Below are 22256 nucleotides of genomic sequence, written 5' to 3'. Positions count from 1 at the left end.
GTAAAAAAGTCACGACATGTCTTTGCCAACAAATCCCAAACACTCTGAAAATAGAAGCGATGTAGAATGCTGACAATTTTCAACCGTGTTTATATATTTTTTGTAAATTACTAAAGAATCAAAGAATCACACTTTAGTCTCAGATTCAGAAGATCTTTGATTATCCCTGAAGGCATACTGTTTATGTGACAGATGCTTAAATGAACGAATGCTGTAGAACTAAATAGGATAAAACACAGCAAAAACACAAGAAAGCAGTGGGATACAAAATTGTGAATCACAACGTTTTTGATTTTTCCAAGTGAAAATGTTCAGTTTTTTAGCAACATGAGCAAAAGATCCCACGGGGAAAAGAGGAAGGGAACTCGTGGCATGACTTACAGTGAATTTGGAGCTGTAGAACATAAGGAGTCATGGGACAACTGATAATAATGATAATAATAATGATAAAGGCAAGAGTTATCTACTGTTAAGTCTCTCAAAGGTGGTGCGGGGAGGTTAGTGTGTTTTTGATGTCGTGTGCGAACTAAAGAGGACCATCGCAACGATGGTCCTCTTTAGTTCGCAGCTGCTGTTCGCCCACAGCAACTGTGGGCGAACAGCAGCTGTGACCCTGACGAGGTGGCTTTTCAAATGACTTCACATCTGCAGGGCCTTTAGTGAGCAGTGCGAGTGGGAAGAGGGTCTGTGTGTGTGTGTGTGTGTGTGTGTGTGTGTGTGTGTGTGTGTGTGTGTGTGTGTGTGTGTGTGTGTGTGTGTGGGTGGTTAAAGGGGGAGAAACAGAATTGCAGCAACAACTTTGTGAAAGATTCAAACCGTTCACAAAGAAAGAGAGAGGCAAATGTACTGTGTGCTAAAGGTTAAATCTCGTCTGATTTTTGTAGTTTCGATATTACCCCTGTTGATAATAATAACGCTGTTACTAAATGGGCGTACAGTGACATTAACTACACTCAGAAAACACAGACAGGCTCTACAGTGACAGACGTATAGAGTTTATGAGGATGTGCGTAAATGGACTGGTATTTGTATAGTGCCTTTTGACTCAATTTGAGCACTCACAGCACTTTTTTTTTTTACTACACACACATTCATACAGCACTTTTATCTTTGCTCAAGCGCTTTTTTATCTGACGTTCATTCACATCAGGGGCAACTCTTGGTTCTGTGGTCAGTCCAACGTCTGTGGGATGGTGGCGAACCTGTTTGTTCTCTCACAGGGTTGGACCTATAGGTTAACTAGGTGGGAAAAAAACTAGTTGTTTGACTTAAACATCTGGGTTGGTTATGGATGAGCTCATAACATTATCCATTTATTAAACGAGTTCTTTATAAAAACAAAATTGACATCTTTTTTATGTCTCTCTTTGACATCCGTTTAATAGCCACCCAAAAATGTTGTGTCATTAGTGAGAGCTGCAAATTAGCTTGCGTTACTCAATTATAGAACAATAACTAACGTAAATAATTAACCAAAAATAATCAGAAGAGCCTGTGAGAAGATCCCACAGTAAGGTGTGGACTGAAGCCTGACTGTAAAAATTGGCCAATTCCATTTTTGGCCTTTTATGTGCACTTCTATCATCGGCGGTTCCACCAAATGTCATAAAGTTTGGTGTCACATTTGACCAGGCTCTTAGTTTCAATAATTATATTGATAATCTTTATATTTCATCTATGAAGTATTGACCCCATCAGTGGAATGGTGTCCAAATCAGAATAAGAAACGATTAAGTCATCTTACAAAAAGGTCCAAAATCCAGCTGCTGCACTTAATAGGTCTTCTAAGTGTTTCATGTGTTTTGTCATCTTTGCACCTGCTTTAGCTTAAGATCTTGCTGATCACTTTCAGAGCTCTGTACAGTAAAATGCCTGTTCACATTAGCAAGCTCTTGCTTCTGCTCTATAATATGCAGGTCACTGAGGGCTTCAGACTTCAGACCAAATCTTGTTGTTCTACACTGAAAACCAAAGGAGACTATCCATTGATATGCAAGATTGTGGCTCCTAAAAGATGGAATGCATGAGCATTACATTTGAGATCTGATGAAATTACTGAAATGTTTATTTAAGCATTTAATGGATACTGTTATGTCTTAATATTTGTATTTTATATTTGTTGATTGTGGCTGTGGGGCACTTTGTGATCCTTATGTAGAAAGGTGCTGTATAAATACATTTTACTTACTTACTATTTTTAATATGGTTCCTGTGCACTCTTTTATAAATGAGGCTGCTCGTCACTCCCTGCTGGAAAGCACCAAGCTCGGCGCAGCAGTGACTGACGACTGATCATTATGTGTTTGCCCTGCAAACAGATTAAAAAGCGGCAGGTGTATGCCATAATGGAGACATGTGCATATTAATTTGTACATCAGATAAGATGTTAAGAGTGAAATCATCTGGGTGAAAAGCTTCCTGCATGTTGGATCAGCTGACTGATCATAAACCGGCTTCATGTGCTAACACAGTGTCATGCTATCATGGGACATGATGCACTGAGCTTATCCATCACCTGCTTCTCCTTGGAGCAGATCAACATTTTGAAGAAACAAACTATTTTTTTCCATGAAGCTGCAGCCAAAACACCATCAGCAGCTCAGCTTATTGGGAAAACTGGAAACAAGACTAGAGCTTCCCAGTGACTCTTGCGATGTGAAAACCCTAACAGAAATTCAATGTCAAAGGGAATAAACATAAAGTATTTGCCTAAATGTCCAGATATCGGTCTGACTGTGGACTCTTCTTTCCACGTGCACTTTTGTGAATCAGGACATCAGTTCCCATATCCTAAAACAGAGCTGATGGGCATATGGGCGTAGGATCGTGTTTGTAACAGGGAAAGCAAAAGGACAGAGTAAACCGCGTTACCTTTTTAGTGGACTAGCCGAGCCTGAAATGCAGATGCTTTAGTGTCTTTAGAGTTTTGTCCTCCCTAATGGCTTCTGCAGACAGCCGGGCCCAAACATCTCATTTGCATAATTCATTTCACTTCAGAGCTCCTGACAAATGCCTCCAAACTTGTCGCCTCTGTGAAATCGGAATATTTCTCTAGCTCTCCCGCTGAGCTCCGATTCGGAGAATTAAACCAGAGGACTTTTTTTTTCTTTTTTTGGAGAGGGGTGGGTAGAGGAAAGGGAGGAAATGCACTAAATCGAGCTCAAAAGAAGGATGGTGTAATAAAAACACGAGAGAAAAACTCCTCCCAAAACAAATGTACTTTTTTGAAATCATTCTCTTTTGAGTGGTCAAGCACAAAAGACTGGACTTTCTTTTTTTCCTGCATACATGAGGTCCTGTCATTCAGAGCAAAGCTGGATGATGAAAGGGGATGAAATCCAGCTCAGTGGGAGGTTACGCAGGTCTCTGCCTCCCTCTCGTGGTACAGCACACTAACAGCAACTTAGTGCAGCAGGAAAGACGACAACTGATCCATCTGTTCGTTTCTACACAGGCACAGCAAAGGCTGATTAAACCAAAAAGTCAAATAACAAATATTTACGCCATAATGCTCACTCGGGCCGTTCCTTCTTTCCTTTTTAGTTCATTCATTTGTGGGATAAACAGCTATATTGATGTATTACTGTAAGCATGGATGCAACAGTGAACTCTGGCAGAAAGTAAACCACTTTATAACTAATTCAATTAATCTCCTCGGAACCGTGATCCATTCATTACAAACTCAGACAAACTGTGGTTTAAAGCCACAAAATTATATTCTAAACTTTGACAGAAAATACAGAGTTTTGTGAACAAGAGTGGAATAAATTTAAGATCTAAATCTATAAGATATTTAACATATAATTAAAGGAAAATACATCACACAAATTTATATAGAGATATATATAACTTTGGATTATCCTGGTTGTATCATTCAAAGGCTTCAATAATTCCTTTATTGACTTTATTTGGCTTTTCTCAATCAACAAGTGCAAAACACAAACAAGTTCAAGTTCCTGAGAATAGTTTAGCTTTAATCTTTGGTCTCATTGTTCTTTGAACAACCAGGTAAAAAAGAAAAAAACATCTGTTTGACAACAGAGACAGAACGTTACATTTTTTCATCTCTGCCTTTTGTGATGAGAATGACATCAGAGTATTAGGATAATCAGGATAAGGCACAAGACCCATGAGACTGTTCTGTTTATTCACCATAAAAGCATGTCTCTGTCGATAATGAATATCCATTTGACTAATATACTGCAGACTGCAGTAATGTAAACTGCACTGAATTTCTGACATTTCTGCTTTAGAATCAACAGCAGACGCTAAAAAAAGCTATTAGCTTTAGCAGTAATTGCCAGTGTGACTGCGACAGCTACCTGTACAGACTCCAGCAGAAAATACAATTTGAACAACTGCAAGCTTGCTGACTGGCTGCTAACATTTGGGGCAGGCAGCACATAAACTACACAAAATTGACCTCACACAACTTAATATTGTCGAAAAATTGCCGACAGGATCAGTGCGATATGACTTGAGAAGAAAAGTCTGCACCCTGCTGGGATCTGATCTGCTGCTTCACATCAGAGCTTCTTTTCTGGATGAGATGGATCAGCTCAGTGAAGATCTTCTCACTGTGCTCCACTGTTTGATCAGCAGACTGATTGATGGCCTCCACCTCCTGTTGAAGCAGCTTCACATCTTTCTCTCTGTCCTGGATTCTCTGCTGGATGTTTTGTCAACTCACCTCCAGCTCTCTCTGCCTCTCAGTCCTTTCTGCTGCAGCTGTGTCTATTTTCCAGTGCAGACATCACAGGCCACATCTTCAGGTCCAGCATAGCAATGATCAGCAGGAGCAGCTTGGAGTCCAGTCTTCTTCAGCTCCTCCAGTAAGTCTGCTAACATGATGTTTTCACCAGGACAGGCCTCGGTGTGAAGGTGCGTCTACAATGGCAGCAGCTCTCTTGTCTTTTCTTTTTTTTTCTTGTCTTTTCTTTAACCCAGAAGCTTTTAATGCAGTTCATGTAGTAGCTGTGTCAATAAGTAACAGTCACCAGAACCTCGAGCACATTCAGACTGATCAAAACAGTAGAATTTCCCATTAGTCCTTCTCACTACACCGCTTCTCCTCAATGGTGACAAATGTCTAAAAGCCTCACTTCACACTGTGTCTGTGCACAGTTTTAAACAAAATTTACTTATCTTTCTCTCTCTTTACTTGCTAATATGCTGTGAATGAGCCTTATGTTGACTACATCTGTGCAGGGCAGAAAACAAATAGCTTTGCGGTAAATCAGGAAGAAGAGGAATGAGTTAGCACTCATCATTACAGACTGAAAAACAGAACATGATTTGAGGGGATCCATTGTGAAAGTTTAGATGTTTTTTAATGCTGAGAAGCCAAAAAAAAAAAAGGAAATTAAGAGGCAAAAAAATCCTCTCTGGAAAATATATAAGAAAGGTAAAATAATGAGTTTTCATTTATTTCACTTAAAACTATTTAAACTTAAAATAACAGACATATTTATTTTAACACACTGCTTTATGCACACCAAACAGAGTGTGCACATTTATAACATGCAAGTATCTCTGATTGGGTTTGAGTGAGTGAATGGAAACTAAAGTAGGAAAGTAGTAAATGTGTCGTACTGAACCATGCAGCTCTTTTTAGCACTCTCAGTGACAGCATTAGCTCAACTCCTTCTTCAATCCCTAATCCTGCCTTTAAAATCCCCTAACCTGGGGAAGTAATTACAAATCAAGAAAACACACCTGCTTCACAGGCGTCAAGGTTATTTGGGTAAAATGCACATATTATTCCCACTGTATATTTATAAATACATACTGTGGATGCATGCATACAATCTTGATCTGACCGAGTGAAAAGACATTACAGTATTTGGGTGGAACAAGTCTTGTGTTCCTATATGACAAGTTTAAACACACTTATTCTACCTTGGTTTGAAAAATAATCTCAAATCAGTTTGCGATTATATCCTACAAAAGCCACAGAGCTGAGTGTGCATATAATTTGCACAGGACCATGATTATGAAGATTATGAACTTGAAGTTGACACGGCACGCCACTTTGTGCGTGTGCATGTTCTGTGCAAACGTACATACACATTTGGGCTGAGGAAAGCAGAACATGTGTGCACGTGTTTACCTCTGTTGGAAAGCTTCTCCAGCAGCATCCTGAAGCGCTGCACTACAGATGGGGAAACATCGTAGGTGTAAATCTCCTTCACCGGAACAGAGTGACACCTCCCAAACATGCCATCTGTCAACACGTAAACAGACACTTTCAGCAGAGATTATAACTCGTGTTTCTATTTTGCATTTCACAATTTCACACTGAAAGGCACACAGTTTCTTTCAAGGGGATCTATTCTGACTGCCCTTGTTTTAAATGATGTAAATATAGTTTTACAGTGGCGCATGTTATATTAAACATGGTCAAAGTTTCAGATATTGAGGTCAGCATAGGTGCAAGTAATTCATCACAGCCAAAAATTAATCATAAGAAAGCAACCATAAAGGAAGGGTGGTTGCTAAGACTGGTTGTGTCATACAGTAGGGATTGCATCCAAACTGTGAACCAAGCAAATCTATTCCAGTTAAGTTCAAAAATAAAAATATGAATGTACTAAAGTTCTTCTTTAAGACCTAAACGTTCAGAAAACCAGGAGTTTGGACCAATAAAAAATTGGCAGTTTGAGTAAAAACTAACGAGGACTGTAAAACATAAAACATTTAAAGCAGCATATTTTGTTAGCAAACTGTTAAACTAAATCAAATTAAAGGTTGTATTGGGAGGATTTTTTTGCCCTGAACTGATATTTAATGAACTCAGACATACAAGTTTCTTGATTACCTAACAGCAAAACGCGAACCCCGGCCACCTCTTTTAATGGGTCTTTATATTTCAGCATGTGAGCGCCAACCTTAGGCTAACGTAGCTGAAAGCAAAGTAAATCACTGTTGCCAATTTATTGTGAGGGTTAGGGTTGTGATAAAAGCAAAAGTTTTCCTACAATAAAATGAATATTTAAATCCAAGAAGAAGAATCAGAAAAGCTCATGTGCTCAAAAACATGCAACGAAACTGAACTGTGTCACTTTTCACAGAATCCTTGATACTGTGATTCTGTAACAGTGTCGCACAATTTTAGGAGTATTTTCCAAAACTCAAGCAAAACACTGAACAGACAACAAACAGACACTTTAATTTCACATGGAAGTTCATCTCCTTTATCCTTATCCTCTTTTATCCTTTTATTGCTAAACATGGATCCCAATGACATGTAGTGTGACTCTCACTCACTCATACTTCCTTCCAAAAAGCCACACAGTGGGTTGTGTTAATGTGAGCTGAAGGAAAAGGAAACCGTGGGTTGAGAAAGCGTCCAAAAAAGATGAGTCAAATTACAAAAATAAGCTGGACTATCTTCTAACACACAGCCTCTAATGTCGAATTATCAACCTTGAGCTAAAAGAGAAAAGGATCATATTCTTTGTGGCTCATCAGGTTTCACAAATGCAGGAATGTAGGAAATATAAAGTTATGACTGTATATAATATCTGCTTATGCAGATCTTTTCACTGTAGTGTAGTCTGGTCAACATTCGGTGTTGGTGTAGTAGTAGTGGCACTTATAATGGTAATCGAGTGAAAATAAAGCTCTAAGCAGCAGAAATCACTACAAGAACATTTAAACATGCTGCTTTACAGTTCAAATATCCTCCTGAAAAATGTCCAACAACCCACTGTTTCAGTAATATCAGTGACAGTCTAGATTAATAAGAAATCAGAAACAGAATCAGAATATTTTAATAATCCATAAGGAAATTATGTGGGTTAGAGTTGCTCCAAGACAATTACAGTAATAGACTGAACTAATTAAATAATACAATATATTACAAAGATTACAAAATACAAGAAATAGCTCTAATATGTGCAAATAGCTCAATTCTAAAATAGTATTAAATAAGTAAAATATATATGGTAAAATGTATTTTTTATTATTATATTATACCCTATTATTATTTTAGTATTTTATGGCATATTCTGCACACATGAATCTGTTGTATTTAAACAAAAAGTTTCTGGTTACCATGTTCAGTTCTGATTTTGTCTGAAGGTTAGAAGAGAGAGTTAACTGGTTAAACACTGTGACACGATGTAAAATGGAAACTTCACTATTTATTAAATTATTCTAGTTCTGGTTTGTAATTCTTGGGATTTCAGAGGTTGAGATATTTGTTAGACCTCAAAATGTTATTTTTGTTTTTTATGTCGCCTTTTGTTGTCACCGTCTGTCTGCATGTGTGATGGGTGAGGGATCGTCTATAAATACTTGCTTCTTCTCAGTCAAACTGGAAACGGGCATTTAACGGGCAGCTAAGGACAAGTGCTTGGGCTGCACTGCTGTAATTACTCACAAATGTCTCACTGGACGCCTGTTCTTTTTAAAAATCAGACTGAAGAGTGAGATGCAGTGTGAGAGAGTGAGAAGGCAAGAAAATAAAAGATATCTGGTGATATTATCGCTGCAAACTAATAAACGTCCTTAAGATTACACATGTTTCGGGCTCTTTGAAGCTACTTTGTTGCTGAATAAATTGTGTGGAAAATACTGATAAATCTTGCGATACTATAACAGTTTTGAGTAACTTGGGACATACCAACATTACACTAGCAACTAGCGTGTCATTGTTGTTTACTTCTTTTTATATATTTTAAAGTTGTGTGACAGCATCACGACCAATATTAAAAAACAGGTATTTAAACACTGTGTGACAGAACTACCAAGGTACAGATGAGGCTTTTTGGATAAGTCAAGGATCATCTGTGATTTCTAGCTATGTTGAAGTGCCTTTGAACAACAACACAAACTCCAAGTAAGATTCGTGCAAAGATGAATAACTAGGCATGACTTTTTGAGGTCATAAATTCACATTTTTAGACTGCAGTTTTTATAATGGTTATTCTAGATGCTTCCGGAAAACTCTAACTACATTTAACAGATTGGAAAATGCTTGATCTTCTGTCTTTAAACACAGTGCCAGTACATTTGTTACAGGATGCAAGATCCAAACGCCAATACCACTTGTTCTGTATCCCGGTGACCATTTGTCAGTTTATTACAGAGTTACGTTAATTGACAGACAGTTTATTCAATTCACAAAGGATATACTGATCCAATATTTTCCTCCAAACAAACATTCCAATAAGTCGACTCAGTGTCTGCCAATAGCAATTTCCCTTTACAATACTTAATCTATATTTCTGAATACAATGCGTGTCTCCTTCAGTCCTCAGCATTGTAGGAGGACTGACGAGGCAATCTTGGAACATTTTTCTTTCCAAAGCGATCCCGATGCCTGGAAGTAAAATGGAAACAGTGAGAACTAATTGAGGCTAAAGTGATACTGCTAGTATCCTTAAGCGTTTCAAACTTTAACTGTGACAAAGTGCAACAAAGACAAACAAGATCCTGAGTAAAGTACCGTGCCACAGGCCTTCTCTCTTGTTCAGCTTAGATCTTACAAAACGCCATTTCTCTTCATTTTCCAGAAGGAACATCTTGAATTATCCCTCATAATTATGCTCATGCATATCCAAGTCTCTGCAATTTATCCCAGTTCACTGCCAGAGGGCCATAATTCAGAGCCAGACATGTCTTCTTGTGATTTATAGTCGAGACTAGAGCATTGAGAGGATTCACCGGGCCATTCTCAGAAACAGAGGCTGTATCAAGACGAAGGAGGTCGACTGGCAGTGCTGACCAGCAGCTGCTACTTAAAAATAACCTTTGATGGATGGAAGTTATATAATACACAATGCTTGAGCTTAGCAATGCCTGCTCTAAGATTGACAAAAGATATTGTCTTTGAATGTGTATGTGCTGTCAGCATGAAGTCTAATCTACATGTGTAGTACGCGGTGTTTTCATACTTGATTGTGACTGACAAAAGCTGCAGTCACAACTTTCTTCCAACTGAAATTAGATGCAGTGTTGTTGTGCATTTCTGGACTGCACCGTTGGGACACACTGGCGGAAAGCAGCAACCTCAGTCCTGCCTAATGAACTGGATTAAGACATCTTAATGGATCTGCTGCCTCTGGGGACCTGCACAAGTCCTTCCTTCGCAGACTGCACTTCACAAGATCAATGATATCTGGCATCACTTGCCAAGGATCTGGCTGCTTTTACTGGCTCAAGAAAAGTAAAGGGTTTTCCTAAATACATGTCATCAACTGACTTTAGCTCCCGTGGTTTCACCTCACTTTGCTTGGTTTGATCCATACTTTAATCCATCAATCTATCCAATTCTATTCATTTCAGTTCAGTTTTACTTATTTGGCCCCAAATCACATCAACAGTTGCCTCAAAGCACTTTATATTGTACTGTAAAGATCATAATACAGAGAAAACCTCAACAATCAGATGGACCCCTTATGGGAAAGCAGTTGGCGACAGAGGGAAGGAAAAACTCCCTTTTAATAGGAAGAAATGTCTGACAGAACCAGGCCTGACTTATGCGTATAAGACCCAAAGGTGTTCAGAAGAACACTGATTTATAGTATCAAAACCATAATGAAACTCTATATGAGCAACATTATGTCAGTATTATTATATTCATCTGAGTGTGGGGGGGTAGTGCAGAAGGACATGTACAAAAGTGACACTTTCCACAACAGCTGTCTTTGTAAAATCTACTGGCTACAAAAGATCTCTAATGAGTACCTGTACAAGAAGACCGGATGTCAGATCAGGAGGCCAAGATGGTTTGAAAGAATTCAAAAAGCTAGCCGAGAGGCCCAAGACCACCAGGCAGAGGACAGTGATCGCAGAGATGGAAAAAACTTTAATGGGGTGAACGAAGTGGTCAAACCCAAGACTTTGTCAAGTGAAGAAGACGTATATCTCCCACCAGGGATAGTATCCAGCAGCAGATTAAGCCAATGTAAGCATTCACTTAAGCCGACTAAACATTGTATGGGGGTGAAAACAGCAACTGCAGGAACTCTTCATTTGGCCACTAAATAATCCATCAGCCACCAACATGCGGTATGGCAATTTGATGAGCACCGCCCTGGTATATATAACAACAAACCTAGAGACCAAATTATCCACAGATCAACCAACCCTGGTCTAGTTTGACCTATGAGATGGTCTCCAATTTTCAAACAAATATCACTTTGTCATTAGTTTGTTTACAAGGACGTGGCTTCAAAGCAGCTCTATTATAAGATGAAGGGAGTATAGTTGCAGAAATTTCCCTCAAAAGATTCTCAAGCTACACACGTTTGATCAATAACACCACCCACACTGGCCAATTAGTCAAATCAGACAGGCATAGAGCAAATAAGCCAGTGACGGTGGGGGCTGTGTGAAATCATTAAACAAATATGCTTCCAACTCCAGTGAAGTGTTGAGCGTTAACGCCGCATCCTGACCACAGCTCCCATTAATGAAGCACTTCCTGACAGCAAAAGCACCAAGAACTTTTCTTTTTCAGGGAGGTTTTGCTTTGATCTGACTTTGAAATTTTTTTTTCCAGTGAAGCGACTTCATGCAGTGTCATGTATTAGCGGTAAAGGTTTTGATTTATACATGTTTTAAAAATGAAAGAAGATATGCTGAAAATCAACAATATGACCAGTGAGAAGCAAATTCAGATTTGAGTCAGATTCCAGACTGGGCGGGATGTCGACTGTTGAAATGGATGTTCGAGAAACAGTATGCAACAGGGCGCAGATGGGTAATGGGCCAGTAAAGCCCTGCTCCTCTCACGCCTGTTGCCATGGCAATCTCCACCGAGTGCTTTTTAGCTCCCTCGCAGCTAATCAAGGAGAAACAGGGTGGAGGGGGCGAAACAGAGCACCCTCCTTTGTCACAGGGCCTTCTGTGTGTTGTTGTTGTTCCGTCAAGAGCTGACATCGCCCATCTTGGCTGATACAAGGATATATATATATATATATATATATATATATATATATATATATTAGGGGTGCAACGATATTCGTATCGATATTGAACCATTCGATACAGTGCTTTCGGTTCGGTACGCATATGTATCGAACAATACAACATTTGTAATTTATTTTATCAATTTTCCTTCTGACGATGCTGTCTGTGTGGAGCGCTCAGTGAATCTGTGTTCGACTACTCCGCCTACGCTGCACTGTCGAGCGCAGATCCACTGAGCGCTCCACACAGACAGCATAGTCAGAAGGAAGAGCACAGGGCAAGCTAGCGAGACAGAAGTTAAGCTCTCCTTGCAACAGGCAAATTGACCCTCATTCAGATCTGGCGTTTGGAATTATTTTGGTTTTCATGTGACGTATGACCCTGAAGGTAAGCGAGTCATGGACTAAAGTAAAACAGTATGTTGGATGTGCCATGCAATGCTCAATTACATTGGTGTGAACTAGTGTGTTAGCGCAGTTAGCTCGTTAACGTGTTGGCCGTCTAGCCCCATGCACGGAGCGATCGGCGGTAGCTCGTTAACGGAGATTTGCCGTGTTGTGGCGTTAAGGTCATTTCAACGAGATTAACCTGAAAGCACTAGTGGGAACACAACGAATATGACTGCACATTTACGCCGACATCATCCTAGTGCAAAGACAAAAACAACAAGCATGCTACTAACTTTAGCCGAGTCATTTAGACAGCTGTTAGCACATGATTCTCCTTATGCTGCTGAGAATATAGCCCAGAAGAAGCGGATAGTATAGCTTTTATTTTGGAAAGAGCCATTTCTCTGTAATAAACTCTCTTTTCCAAAGATGAGTGATTCCTCAATCAGATACAGGGCTTGCAATATCGCTAGCCCGACGTCCCGGAGCTAGCGATTTTTTTCAGTCGGGCTACCAAAATCTATCTCTTCCCTGCCCGTCGGGCTATTGTAGGAAAAATATATGTCAATGCTTTTGCATTCTTTCAGAAATGTAGCTGGGTAATTATGTCATTGGCATCGGTGAGCCACTGTCAATATGTGACATATTGAAGTCGCGTTTGAATTTGCGCTTGTTTTTTTGCTTTCACTTTGCAATCCTGCGAACTGTGTATAGAGAGCGACAGCACTGATCTGTGAGTGATGATAATTTGTGCACCAATTCCTCTGACATCGTCTTATTAATCGTTAGCTTACTATGCAAACATGACAAGTGAAATCTCCCGCAGCAAGCTTAAACATGTGAGAGGTTGATCGCGCAGAGAATCGCTGAGCTTATGTGAGTGAGTGTGTAAAAGCATTTCAGTTCTGCTGAGCCAAATAAGACAGGTCAGGGTGAAGAAGTGACAGCCAAATAAAAGCTTACCACAAAACGGAGAAGTTATGACAAATCAGACTATAAGGCAAAAAGAAAGTGCAGCTTTATGGTTTCATGGACAAAATAATTTCTGTGGCTGCAATATGACGAGCTAAATAACCAGGGCTGCACATAAGTGGTCCGCAGGTGCGCATTCGCTGTCAAAATAAAAAACGCGCACAAGGGTTAGGGTTAAATTTAAAAACTGTACTTTTGAGTTAAAATATATATTTATAATTTTAATAAATGACAAATTAAAAATGCATGAACATTTTTTTTGTATCGAAAAAATATCGAACCGTGACACCAAAGTATCGAACCGAACCGAACCGTGAATTTTGTGTATCGTTGCACCCCTAATATACATATATACATATATATATATATATATATATATATATATATATATATATATATATATATATATGACAATAATTCGTTTTGGGACAAACAACTTATTATTATTCTATTAATGAGCTTGAGGTTCTTTTTTTGCATATTTATGGAGCCCTCGTAAAACATGAAGAGTTGCTGTTTGGTGTTAAAGTGGAAAATAAATAAAATAAAAATAAATAAAGAGAATCTGGTGTGTGGGGCAGGTGGTGAGTGAAGATTGAGCTGTTCTTGCCAAAAATCTCCTGCCTTTTCAATTTGCTGTGTGAGAGCACATGAAGGCACATTTCATGTTGCTTGCGGAGAACGTTCTCCCTCAGGGACTGCCGAACTGTCCGAACTGCATACGGACAGGCTGACACTGGAAGGCAAAATCCAGTGACTGGTGATAATAAAATGACATGCCCCTGGCATGACGCACTGCCTTTGGACTTGGACACTGTGCCATTTGGTCACAGGACTGTAGCCAGCTCTCATTATTATTCTGTTGGACATTGTGACACAAAACTTGATGTTTGTCCTATGTACAAGTTTAAGATCCATAGTGAAATTGCTGATGTGCACCTGCGAGTAGCGAAAGCAGGACTTTCAGGGACCTATGAAAGCAGAGGTCCAGGAGTGCACGCCCTTGAAGGTTCACCTTGCTTTTTAGGGGTGAAGTCACGTAAATTTTCCTCAGGTAATTTGTTAAAGTGTCCTAACTTTTGTTTAGATGTTCACAAAAAGAACACTATATGGTTAAAGTAAACCAGTCTAGAAAAACACATCATATTTGCACTCTTGTACTTGTATAATCAGCTTTTGTGAAGACCCCCCTGGTCTTTTGACCTAAACTAAAAATCACAGGCTATTACCGTTTTTACACTCTTATTAGCAAAGCCACAACAGCACTCAGCCTGCAGTAAGCAGTTGAGAATAAGCTTTCTTATAGCTTAGTTAACCAATGTCAATTAAAGAGCGCCTGGAGGCCATGCTCTCTGCTGGAAATCAGTATTTCTGTGCTGAGCAAGCTTCTTCAATGTGAGCTCTATTACAGCTCTGACAGTAAAGCCAAGGGACCCAATCAACACCTGGAGGGCAGCACAGACTCCATCACAGAGCGGGAGATGAAAGGCATGTTCCAACTGGACTATAAGCTTGGAAAAAACACCTTTTTCCTCACAGATGTCCACACGTTTGGTGAGAATTGTTTTTTCTCCTGGATTGCTGTCTGTCTTACGCTGATGTTCTAACACAGTCTGTACCGATGAACCCGATGGGAGCTGTATCCTGAGGAATACCTGTGTGTCGAATCCCGTTAACTTTGCGGTGCTAGGTGAAATTTGAATTTATAACACAGGACAAGCAGTTTGATGTGAGACAAAATCACCGATGTGAAGTTTACAGGATTATCTGCAATTGATTTTCACCTGTGTATTCAATCAGGTATGTTTCACTTTATGAATCACGTTGAGCAGCGTGGAGCCATTTTCATCAACATCTCATTAAATTTGCAACCTCCTAGTGAAGAAAGCAAAACATCTAAGGACTCACACGTTGCTCTCAGAAGCTCAGTGATACACGACCTCAACAAAAAGAAAAGTCAATATTAGATTTAATAACAGTTTAATAATTTCAGCACTTTGATGTTGTCGATGGACATAATACATTTATATCCTCAATATCTAAAATTGATATTGAGCTACAAAAAATGAAAAAGAAAAACAGACTGTAAAAGATTAAAATAGGATAGGATTAAAATGAAGCTAGTTTAATGGGTTTGTAGTTTTATTATTTACAGCACTTTTAACATGGAAAGCAAATGTTCTGCTTCGATTGTGTTTAGTTGTTTTACTGCAGTCGTACTCGTTACCACTTTTATATTGAAATACTTTTGCTGGAGCTCTGCAAGTTTTACAAATATGAACCCTCCAGGAGTCTAAATCCATCGGAGCCAAAACTGAGTCTTGAACCTGAATATTTTATTAGGCTGGTTGTGCATTTGGTCTGTTTTCTGAAAATGTTTTGGGGCCAAAGAGGTTTTACTTTTTCAAATACTGAAGAAAAACTTGGAAAAACTTCAGGTAGAGATTGTGAGTAGGCAGCTTCATTTTAAGGAATGAATAATAAAATTAATTGATTAACAGCTGATGAAATGGGTTACCAGAATCACCATTTCCAATTCAGATCCAGTAAGGCTCTGATGAATAATAATTAAGTATTTGGCTTTTGGATAGTCAATGGACTAAATATCAAAAATATAAATTAATAAAAAATACAATCTTTACATTATTACTTTATTAAAGTACTCACAGTTGCATCCTTACTTCAAAAACTGTTAGAAAACTGTAAGTTCAAGCAGCCATTCTTATCTCTATGGCCAGACTCAGATGCATGCTGGGGCTAAAAATGAACACCAGCAGAAGCTTCTACACTACAAAAAATGTCTGTCTGTACAGATGGTTATGTATTAAATCGCTGCATCTGACTGAATTTAGACAGTTTACCGTATACGATACGTGAAGTGATAAAATGGCCTGTTTTCATAATATTACCACTTAATTCCTGATCACACCTCCAATGGGAGTAAATTAGACCCTCTTACTTAGATAACACTGTCTGATAACTCACTACTGTGTCAGTCTGTTGTTGTGACAGGGACTTTCTGCAGCGTAATAAAGCTGACCCCGGCGTTCAATGTTCTGGCTCTAAATGCGGCAATGCTGAAATGACAATCACAATGAAAATGTCAAGTCGGCGACCAAGCTGCGTCGTGCTGCTCAGTTTGCCCGCCCTTTTTCCTTTTATACCCGCTAATGTCAAGGTCACTTGCTTGAAAATAGCAAAAAGTCCACAGAGGTGGGTGGACTCCATCATCACTTCTTACTGAACTGTGGAGTATTGCGTCAATCCATGGAAACTGAGTGATACCGTGGGTGCTCTGGACTCCTCCAGTTCTAGTTTACAAAGGGTCCAATTCACCTTACTGGGTGACTTTGCAATGTATGAAAGTTACAGTGAAGGTGTTTATTATTATTATTACTTATTTAATCTAGCAAACATCTATTCCTGATTTTATGATCCAATGTCAGGAGAGTTAAAAAACTTGTTTCGGTCATAAATTTTAAAAAGAAAAGTGTACAAACATACATGGAAATATAGTTAATAATACAAAAAAGCCTGAACTCTAGGTTACCTTTTATTTTACATAATCTTTTTATAGTGTTCATCTACGAGCAGCTGTCACCTTTTTCCAGCATTCAAATAGTTCCCAGTCGTCAGATAAAACGAACACCCTGCTTCCTGAGAGTATTGAGATATCATTTCAGCTAATACACTTTCTTTTTGATGCAGAAAAATGTAGTGAGGGAGACAATGTCCTCAGCTAAACAATATCAGGCTCAGTCAGTGTTTTGTTGTTTCTTGCAAAGAGTATATGGCCAGCTCAGGCAATCAGAGTTGCCAATCACCAACACAACAGGCTCGCATTGTCTACGGCAGCAGCTTGACAGCAGCTATTGAGGCAGGTCAGACACACTGTGCATGAGAACAATGGCTGGAGGTGCAGTCACCGTAGCTTCTCCCCCATGAGAGCCTCGCTTCACATGACTCAGCTACGAGGAGCTTTTCAGTCTCTTTCAAACTCAAAGTGTGGCCAAACTGACAAACAGCACCCCCACAGTGATGCCAGTAAATCATTTTAATGCCCAAGTTGATAGATGCGATGTGAACACGTAAATAAGGAGAAACACATCGTGTTAGTGTTGGGAAATGACCACTCAAAAGCTGGACACCTTTTCGTCTGGAGAAACGCAGCACAGTGAACACTAAACAACCATCTAAGTGAGAGCCGAGAGGCTCCTAAAGATCTATGAAAGAGGCAAAGCAATAAATTGTATTTACTACCCAAAGGCAGTGAGGCAAAAAACCACACACTTCACAAAACTGTGTGCACCAGTGAAATGTGCAGAAGAGCTGAGATCCTTCTCCCCCTGTTTAGCTGCTGTCTGACCATAGTTACAGAGCCGTGATGAAAAAAGGTACAACTTTGCTTCTTTTTACCATTTGAAACAGTGAGACCATTATTGGGTTGACCTGCTGAGAATGCTTTTTTTGCAAAATGTTGTCCTGGAGACACCTACTGTTACAAGAACAATAACAAAGGCGCTTTTGAGTGCTCTGGCAAGTGTTTTGTGTCGGATACGGAAAGATTTTTTCGCAGCTTTGCAAGAGTCCCAAACAGTTCCAAGACTCTGCAGGTCTGCAGCAGATGCTGTTGTTGTTTGACTCGTGAATATTAGCTCAACAGCCAACACTGCCAACTTATAAATGGTAAATGGATGTTTCATCCACCCAATTTTCACACAAAAGCGCTTTTTTTCTACATCTTAGTGCTTTCTATCACACATTAACACTCTAATGATGAACACAGTATCTTGCCAAAGGACACTTGCAGACTGGAGCAGCCAGGAATTGAATCACCAAACCATCCAATTGTTAAATATCCTGCTCTACCTCCTGAACCATAGTCAACCCTTCTCATGTAGAGTCATGCTTCGCCATGTGAGCATCACATTTGAAAACACTTTACAGTCCATCACAGCTCCCTCAGACACCATGAGACCTCAGAGGAACAGTGCTCTGCTGGCTTATCATAATAGCAATAATAATGTATACTTTATTGATCCCCGTGGGGAAATTCCTCCCAGCCCACTGTCAGTTCCTTCATCATAATTACGCAAATTCTCACGATCAAAATACAAACAGTAATTATACAATTTTAAAAAATCTTGTCTATGGTCTTCAGTTTGTGATTCTAAAGCTGGTTAACAGAAAAACAGGAGAATGCAACTTCCCTGAAGGACGTGAACTGGACTTTGACTTTGACCCGATTTTCACCAAAATTAAATCACCTCGAGCTGTTTTCAGTTTCATCATTTTTTACTTTTAAATTTTAGATATCAACAAAACAAGAAAAATAACCTTTATCATATTCTATCTTCACGCACAAGACCCCACACCCACCACTGCCTCACCCTCTGCACTGAGCTTGAGCTCTACCATCTGTATCTACCATCCCATAAAAATTAAACATGATATCTTAAAAACGACCAACGTTATACTGCTGACAAACAGATAACTAAACCGATTACATACATAAATATGCTTAGGGGCTACCAAAGAATGGGACAAGCACTAAAGGGTCAGGGCCCATTCCCACGCCATACAAGACCCACTCATGAAGTAAAACAAATGTAAAGCTAAGCTCAAAATAAAGGCAAAATTTGTACTTTATATTCTACAATTGAGGACACAAACGTCTTTCAGTACAATAGTAAATTAGCTGTTAGTATCGTAATTTTGCCACGTAACCAAAAAAAGGACATTTCTTTGTCTGAGTCAGAGAAAGTTGCCTACCAAGGACTGAAAACTACAAGAGTGGCGATTGAGGATTTAGCTGCAAGCCTGTTCTGATGTGCGTTCATCTGTTTTAGCTGGCACAGGCTCCAGCCAATATCTCCTTATCAGGCATGAAAACATACATATTTATCTAATAAAAAGGCAAAAACAAATTGGGCACATAAGCCACCAACGTTACATCATTTTGACAAAGCAAGTCATCGGGTCAAAAAAAACAAGGTTTCCTGCTTTAGATTGAATTAACCTTAAAATAGAAAAAGAAACATGATGCAGTTTATTTATTGTATACAGCCATCAACATGTTTTTACTTGTAAAGCTGCCATTTCCCTCCATCACTTCTTTGAGACCCAATTTACATGTTGCAGATGACACATGACGGATGTTACTGGAGGCAGTCACAACAACACAGACGGAGAGCCCGCCTGAGCTCAGCTAAATATAAAATCCACCGTGGACATAATGATTTTCTCACCACAGGAGACACACGCTTTGTCTTTCACTCCCTCCTGTTTTGTCAGAATAAGATTACGGAGCGCATTTTTAAAAGGACAGGAAATGACCAAGCGAATAAATCTCACACACACACACACCCTGCCGGTCAGCTGGGCACGCACCTGTACCTCCTAACAGACCATTCACATGCTTAATGACATCATAACATATATTATTCCATTCTGTTATCTCTGCTGGCTCTGTCTGTGCCTTAAATCCTGCAGAGCTGTTGATAAGGGAAGCCTGTTCTGCACAGCTGATAGCTTCCCAGTAAACCGATGCATCCTGATGATCGCTGGTTACAGAAAACAAAAGGCTGGCCATAGAGATCTAGAATGAACTCTGCAGGGTAACGTGGTTATCTTCCCACCAGACCCAGTTAAGTATGAGATAAAAACGTTTCCAGGATTCAAAAAGACATTTTCTGTGACCGGCTTTCAGGTTTTGGGCTTCTTTTTTTAAATTCTAGGTTGATTCTCAGCAGGGGTGTCTTTCCTCTCGTAGCCAGAGAGGCAGCAAGGGAAAGAGTACGGCAGCTGTGACTGTGTGTAATTATAAAACACAACACTTGATTCTAAAGAGGGCAGCATGAATTTTCTAATAATGCACACATTGACACCGTGTTTGCATAATGTGAATAGTAAGCCAACATTTGAAAAGTTGTTATGGACAACAGTGTTGTTCAGGGGCCTTCTGACTACTACAAAGTCCAGGTGTTTTCTTAATCTGAGCACAAACTCCAGGTTTAAAAAGATAAATTACACACGTAAATACAGAAAACTGCATTTCCATCAACGGCCTCTTGATGCTGACCCCAGAAGTGAGTTAATCGTCACAAGTACTCATCTTAAAATACACAACTTCAAAGCAGAAATAAACATGTTTATCACCTGGAATAAAGAAAATTGCTTGGTGTCTATTGCTAATTCCCTCCCAGGGAGTTGAATATGTATCTAACTCAATCATGTAATATCAGACATACTTTATATCTAAAATCATAACGCATAATTGAGTGATAAGTGGTGCAACAGAACACTTGTTCTCATTTCTCTCATATTAATCTGATATTTTGTTTTTCACCAGCTTAAATCTCATTTAATATCACGGTGACTCACAGATCAACATTTCTAACCAGCTAGCTAAAGGCTAATAAATTTTCAAGGGTTGAAAGTTCAAATGTTTCAGAGCATTTTGCAGAACAAAAAGACATCAAAAACACAATGGGTTTTTTCATAATCACTCACCAATTTAAAAAATGCCATTCAAAGAATATAGGTGTAATTTAGTTGATAGGAATAGCAAAATTTGCCATAGAGCTCTGAGTAGTGATCATAAAAGATGCATCAGAAATACTAATTTTTAAAAATTTTGGTGTTTAACAAGTTCAGTATACCCAGGGCATCTCTCTGTTATCTAGATTTACTTACCCTAACACTGGCTGTAAGGCCAAGCTTTACATGATGCTGATTACTATCTTGCTAAGCTAACTCAGCTAACTCAAGGTTTCTCCTCTACGTTCGCATGAAAAGAGTAGTGTTGGCAGCATCTGACCAATCACAAGTCTTGATATGTACAGTGGCAACAGAGTGGCTGATTTTTCAAAGGAAGATGAAGCTGTACTATTAAACTGTATATTAATTAAGTATTACTTAATTGTATTGTTATTATTACAAACAATCATGGAACAAAGTTGCATTTAAAAATCTATATTCAATACTGATGTTCAACAGGAAAAACAAAGACATTAGATTTGACACAGACATTTAACAGAATATTGATTTGTCAGTAACCAAGGATTTCTTATCTGCTGATTTCTAATCTGGAGATATGAAAAATCACTCTGGTTCGCAGCATAAGTTACCAAGGCGATCTCCACCACTTTTGTAGAACTGAAAATCCAGGCTTAACCCTGAAGTTAGCTGGATAAGATGAAACCTCTGGACATATTTTCTCTCCTCCCAAGCATCAGAAACCATCTGTAGTGCCTTTTCATGTATACTGCAATCGATATGTGTTTAGTTGTACTTAGATAAAGCTTGCTTACCGTTGACGCAGATCTCATACGGTGAACACAGCTCGTTCTCGAAAAGGCAACCTGTTAACAGAGAAAGATACAAACAACAACTACTTAGCAGGTTCACATGGAACCAGTTTACACAGATGTTTGCAATATTACCTCTTTTGGGTATTCTCAGTCGAATACTATTTTTACACAAATTTCTTTCTCGAAACTTTTCATGCAAATCTACTTGCATGCAAATTCCAAAAGACAACATCTGTTTGAAACAGCTCTTTAATTCTGGCTTTACTGGAGTAACTGAGATATGTGCACCTCTCAATTACTGTTCTATTTTAAGACCGCAAAGTGAGAATAAGTGACTTATTAAGACGTCATCCCTTGGGGAGTTTTATATATTGCTACATTTGTCAGCCGTGGGCAGCAAAAGCCTGCAGTTATCAAGAGTTAACTCCGGGGCGAGGGGGGAACAGGATGATGCATCGAACCAGCTCCTTCACTGCTCCGCTGGGAGAGGAGAAGAGGCAGCTATATTTTATTCTATCCACTTGCAGGAGATCTGGCAGCATACAGGATACTGTTACACTTGATGTCTCTGTGCCTGCCCGTCTCTGTCCTGCAATCTTGAAATAGCTGTGTAACATAATGTTCTGCAAACACAAACAGGATTTACAGTATTATACATTAGCAG

General features: G+C 39.2%; 1 protein-coding gene across 2 annotated transcripts in view; it reads right to left on the bottom strand.

The window, feature by feature from the left end:
* The window catches only part of LOC146647597 (receptor-type tyrosine-protein phosphatase N2-like), a 231715-nt gene that overhangs the window by 194577 nt on the left and 14882 nt on the right, over nt 1-22256 (bottom strand). Inside the window, exons 2-3 of one of the 2 annotated variants that reach the window (XM_085390215.1) lie at nt 21593-21643; nt 6110-6223 (exon numbers count right to left, since the gene is read on the bottom strand). In XM_085390215.1, the coding sequence (XP_085246341.1) occupies nt 6110-6223; nt 21593-21643 (165 nt within the window). The remainder of the gene's footprint in view (nt 1-6109; nt 6224-21592; nt 21644-22256) is intronic. The other variant, XM_085390216.1, reaches the window with a different exon arrangement.

The sequence above is a fragment of the Rhamphochromis longiceps genome, linkage group LG18 (assembly GCF_057381845.1).
Source record: "Rhamphochromis longiceps isolate RC_006_pf linkage group LG18, R_longiceps_female_GT1.1, whole genome shotgun sequence".
Taxonomy (NCBI): Eukaryota; Metazoa; Chordata; class Actinopteri; order Cichliformes; family Cichlidae; genus Rhamphochromis; species Rhamphochromis longiceps.
This window is presented reverse-complemented; position numbering and strand designations above follow the sequence as displayed.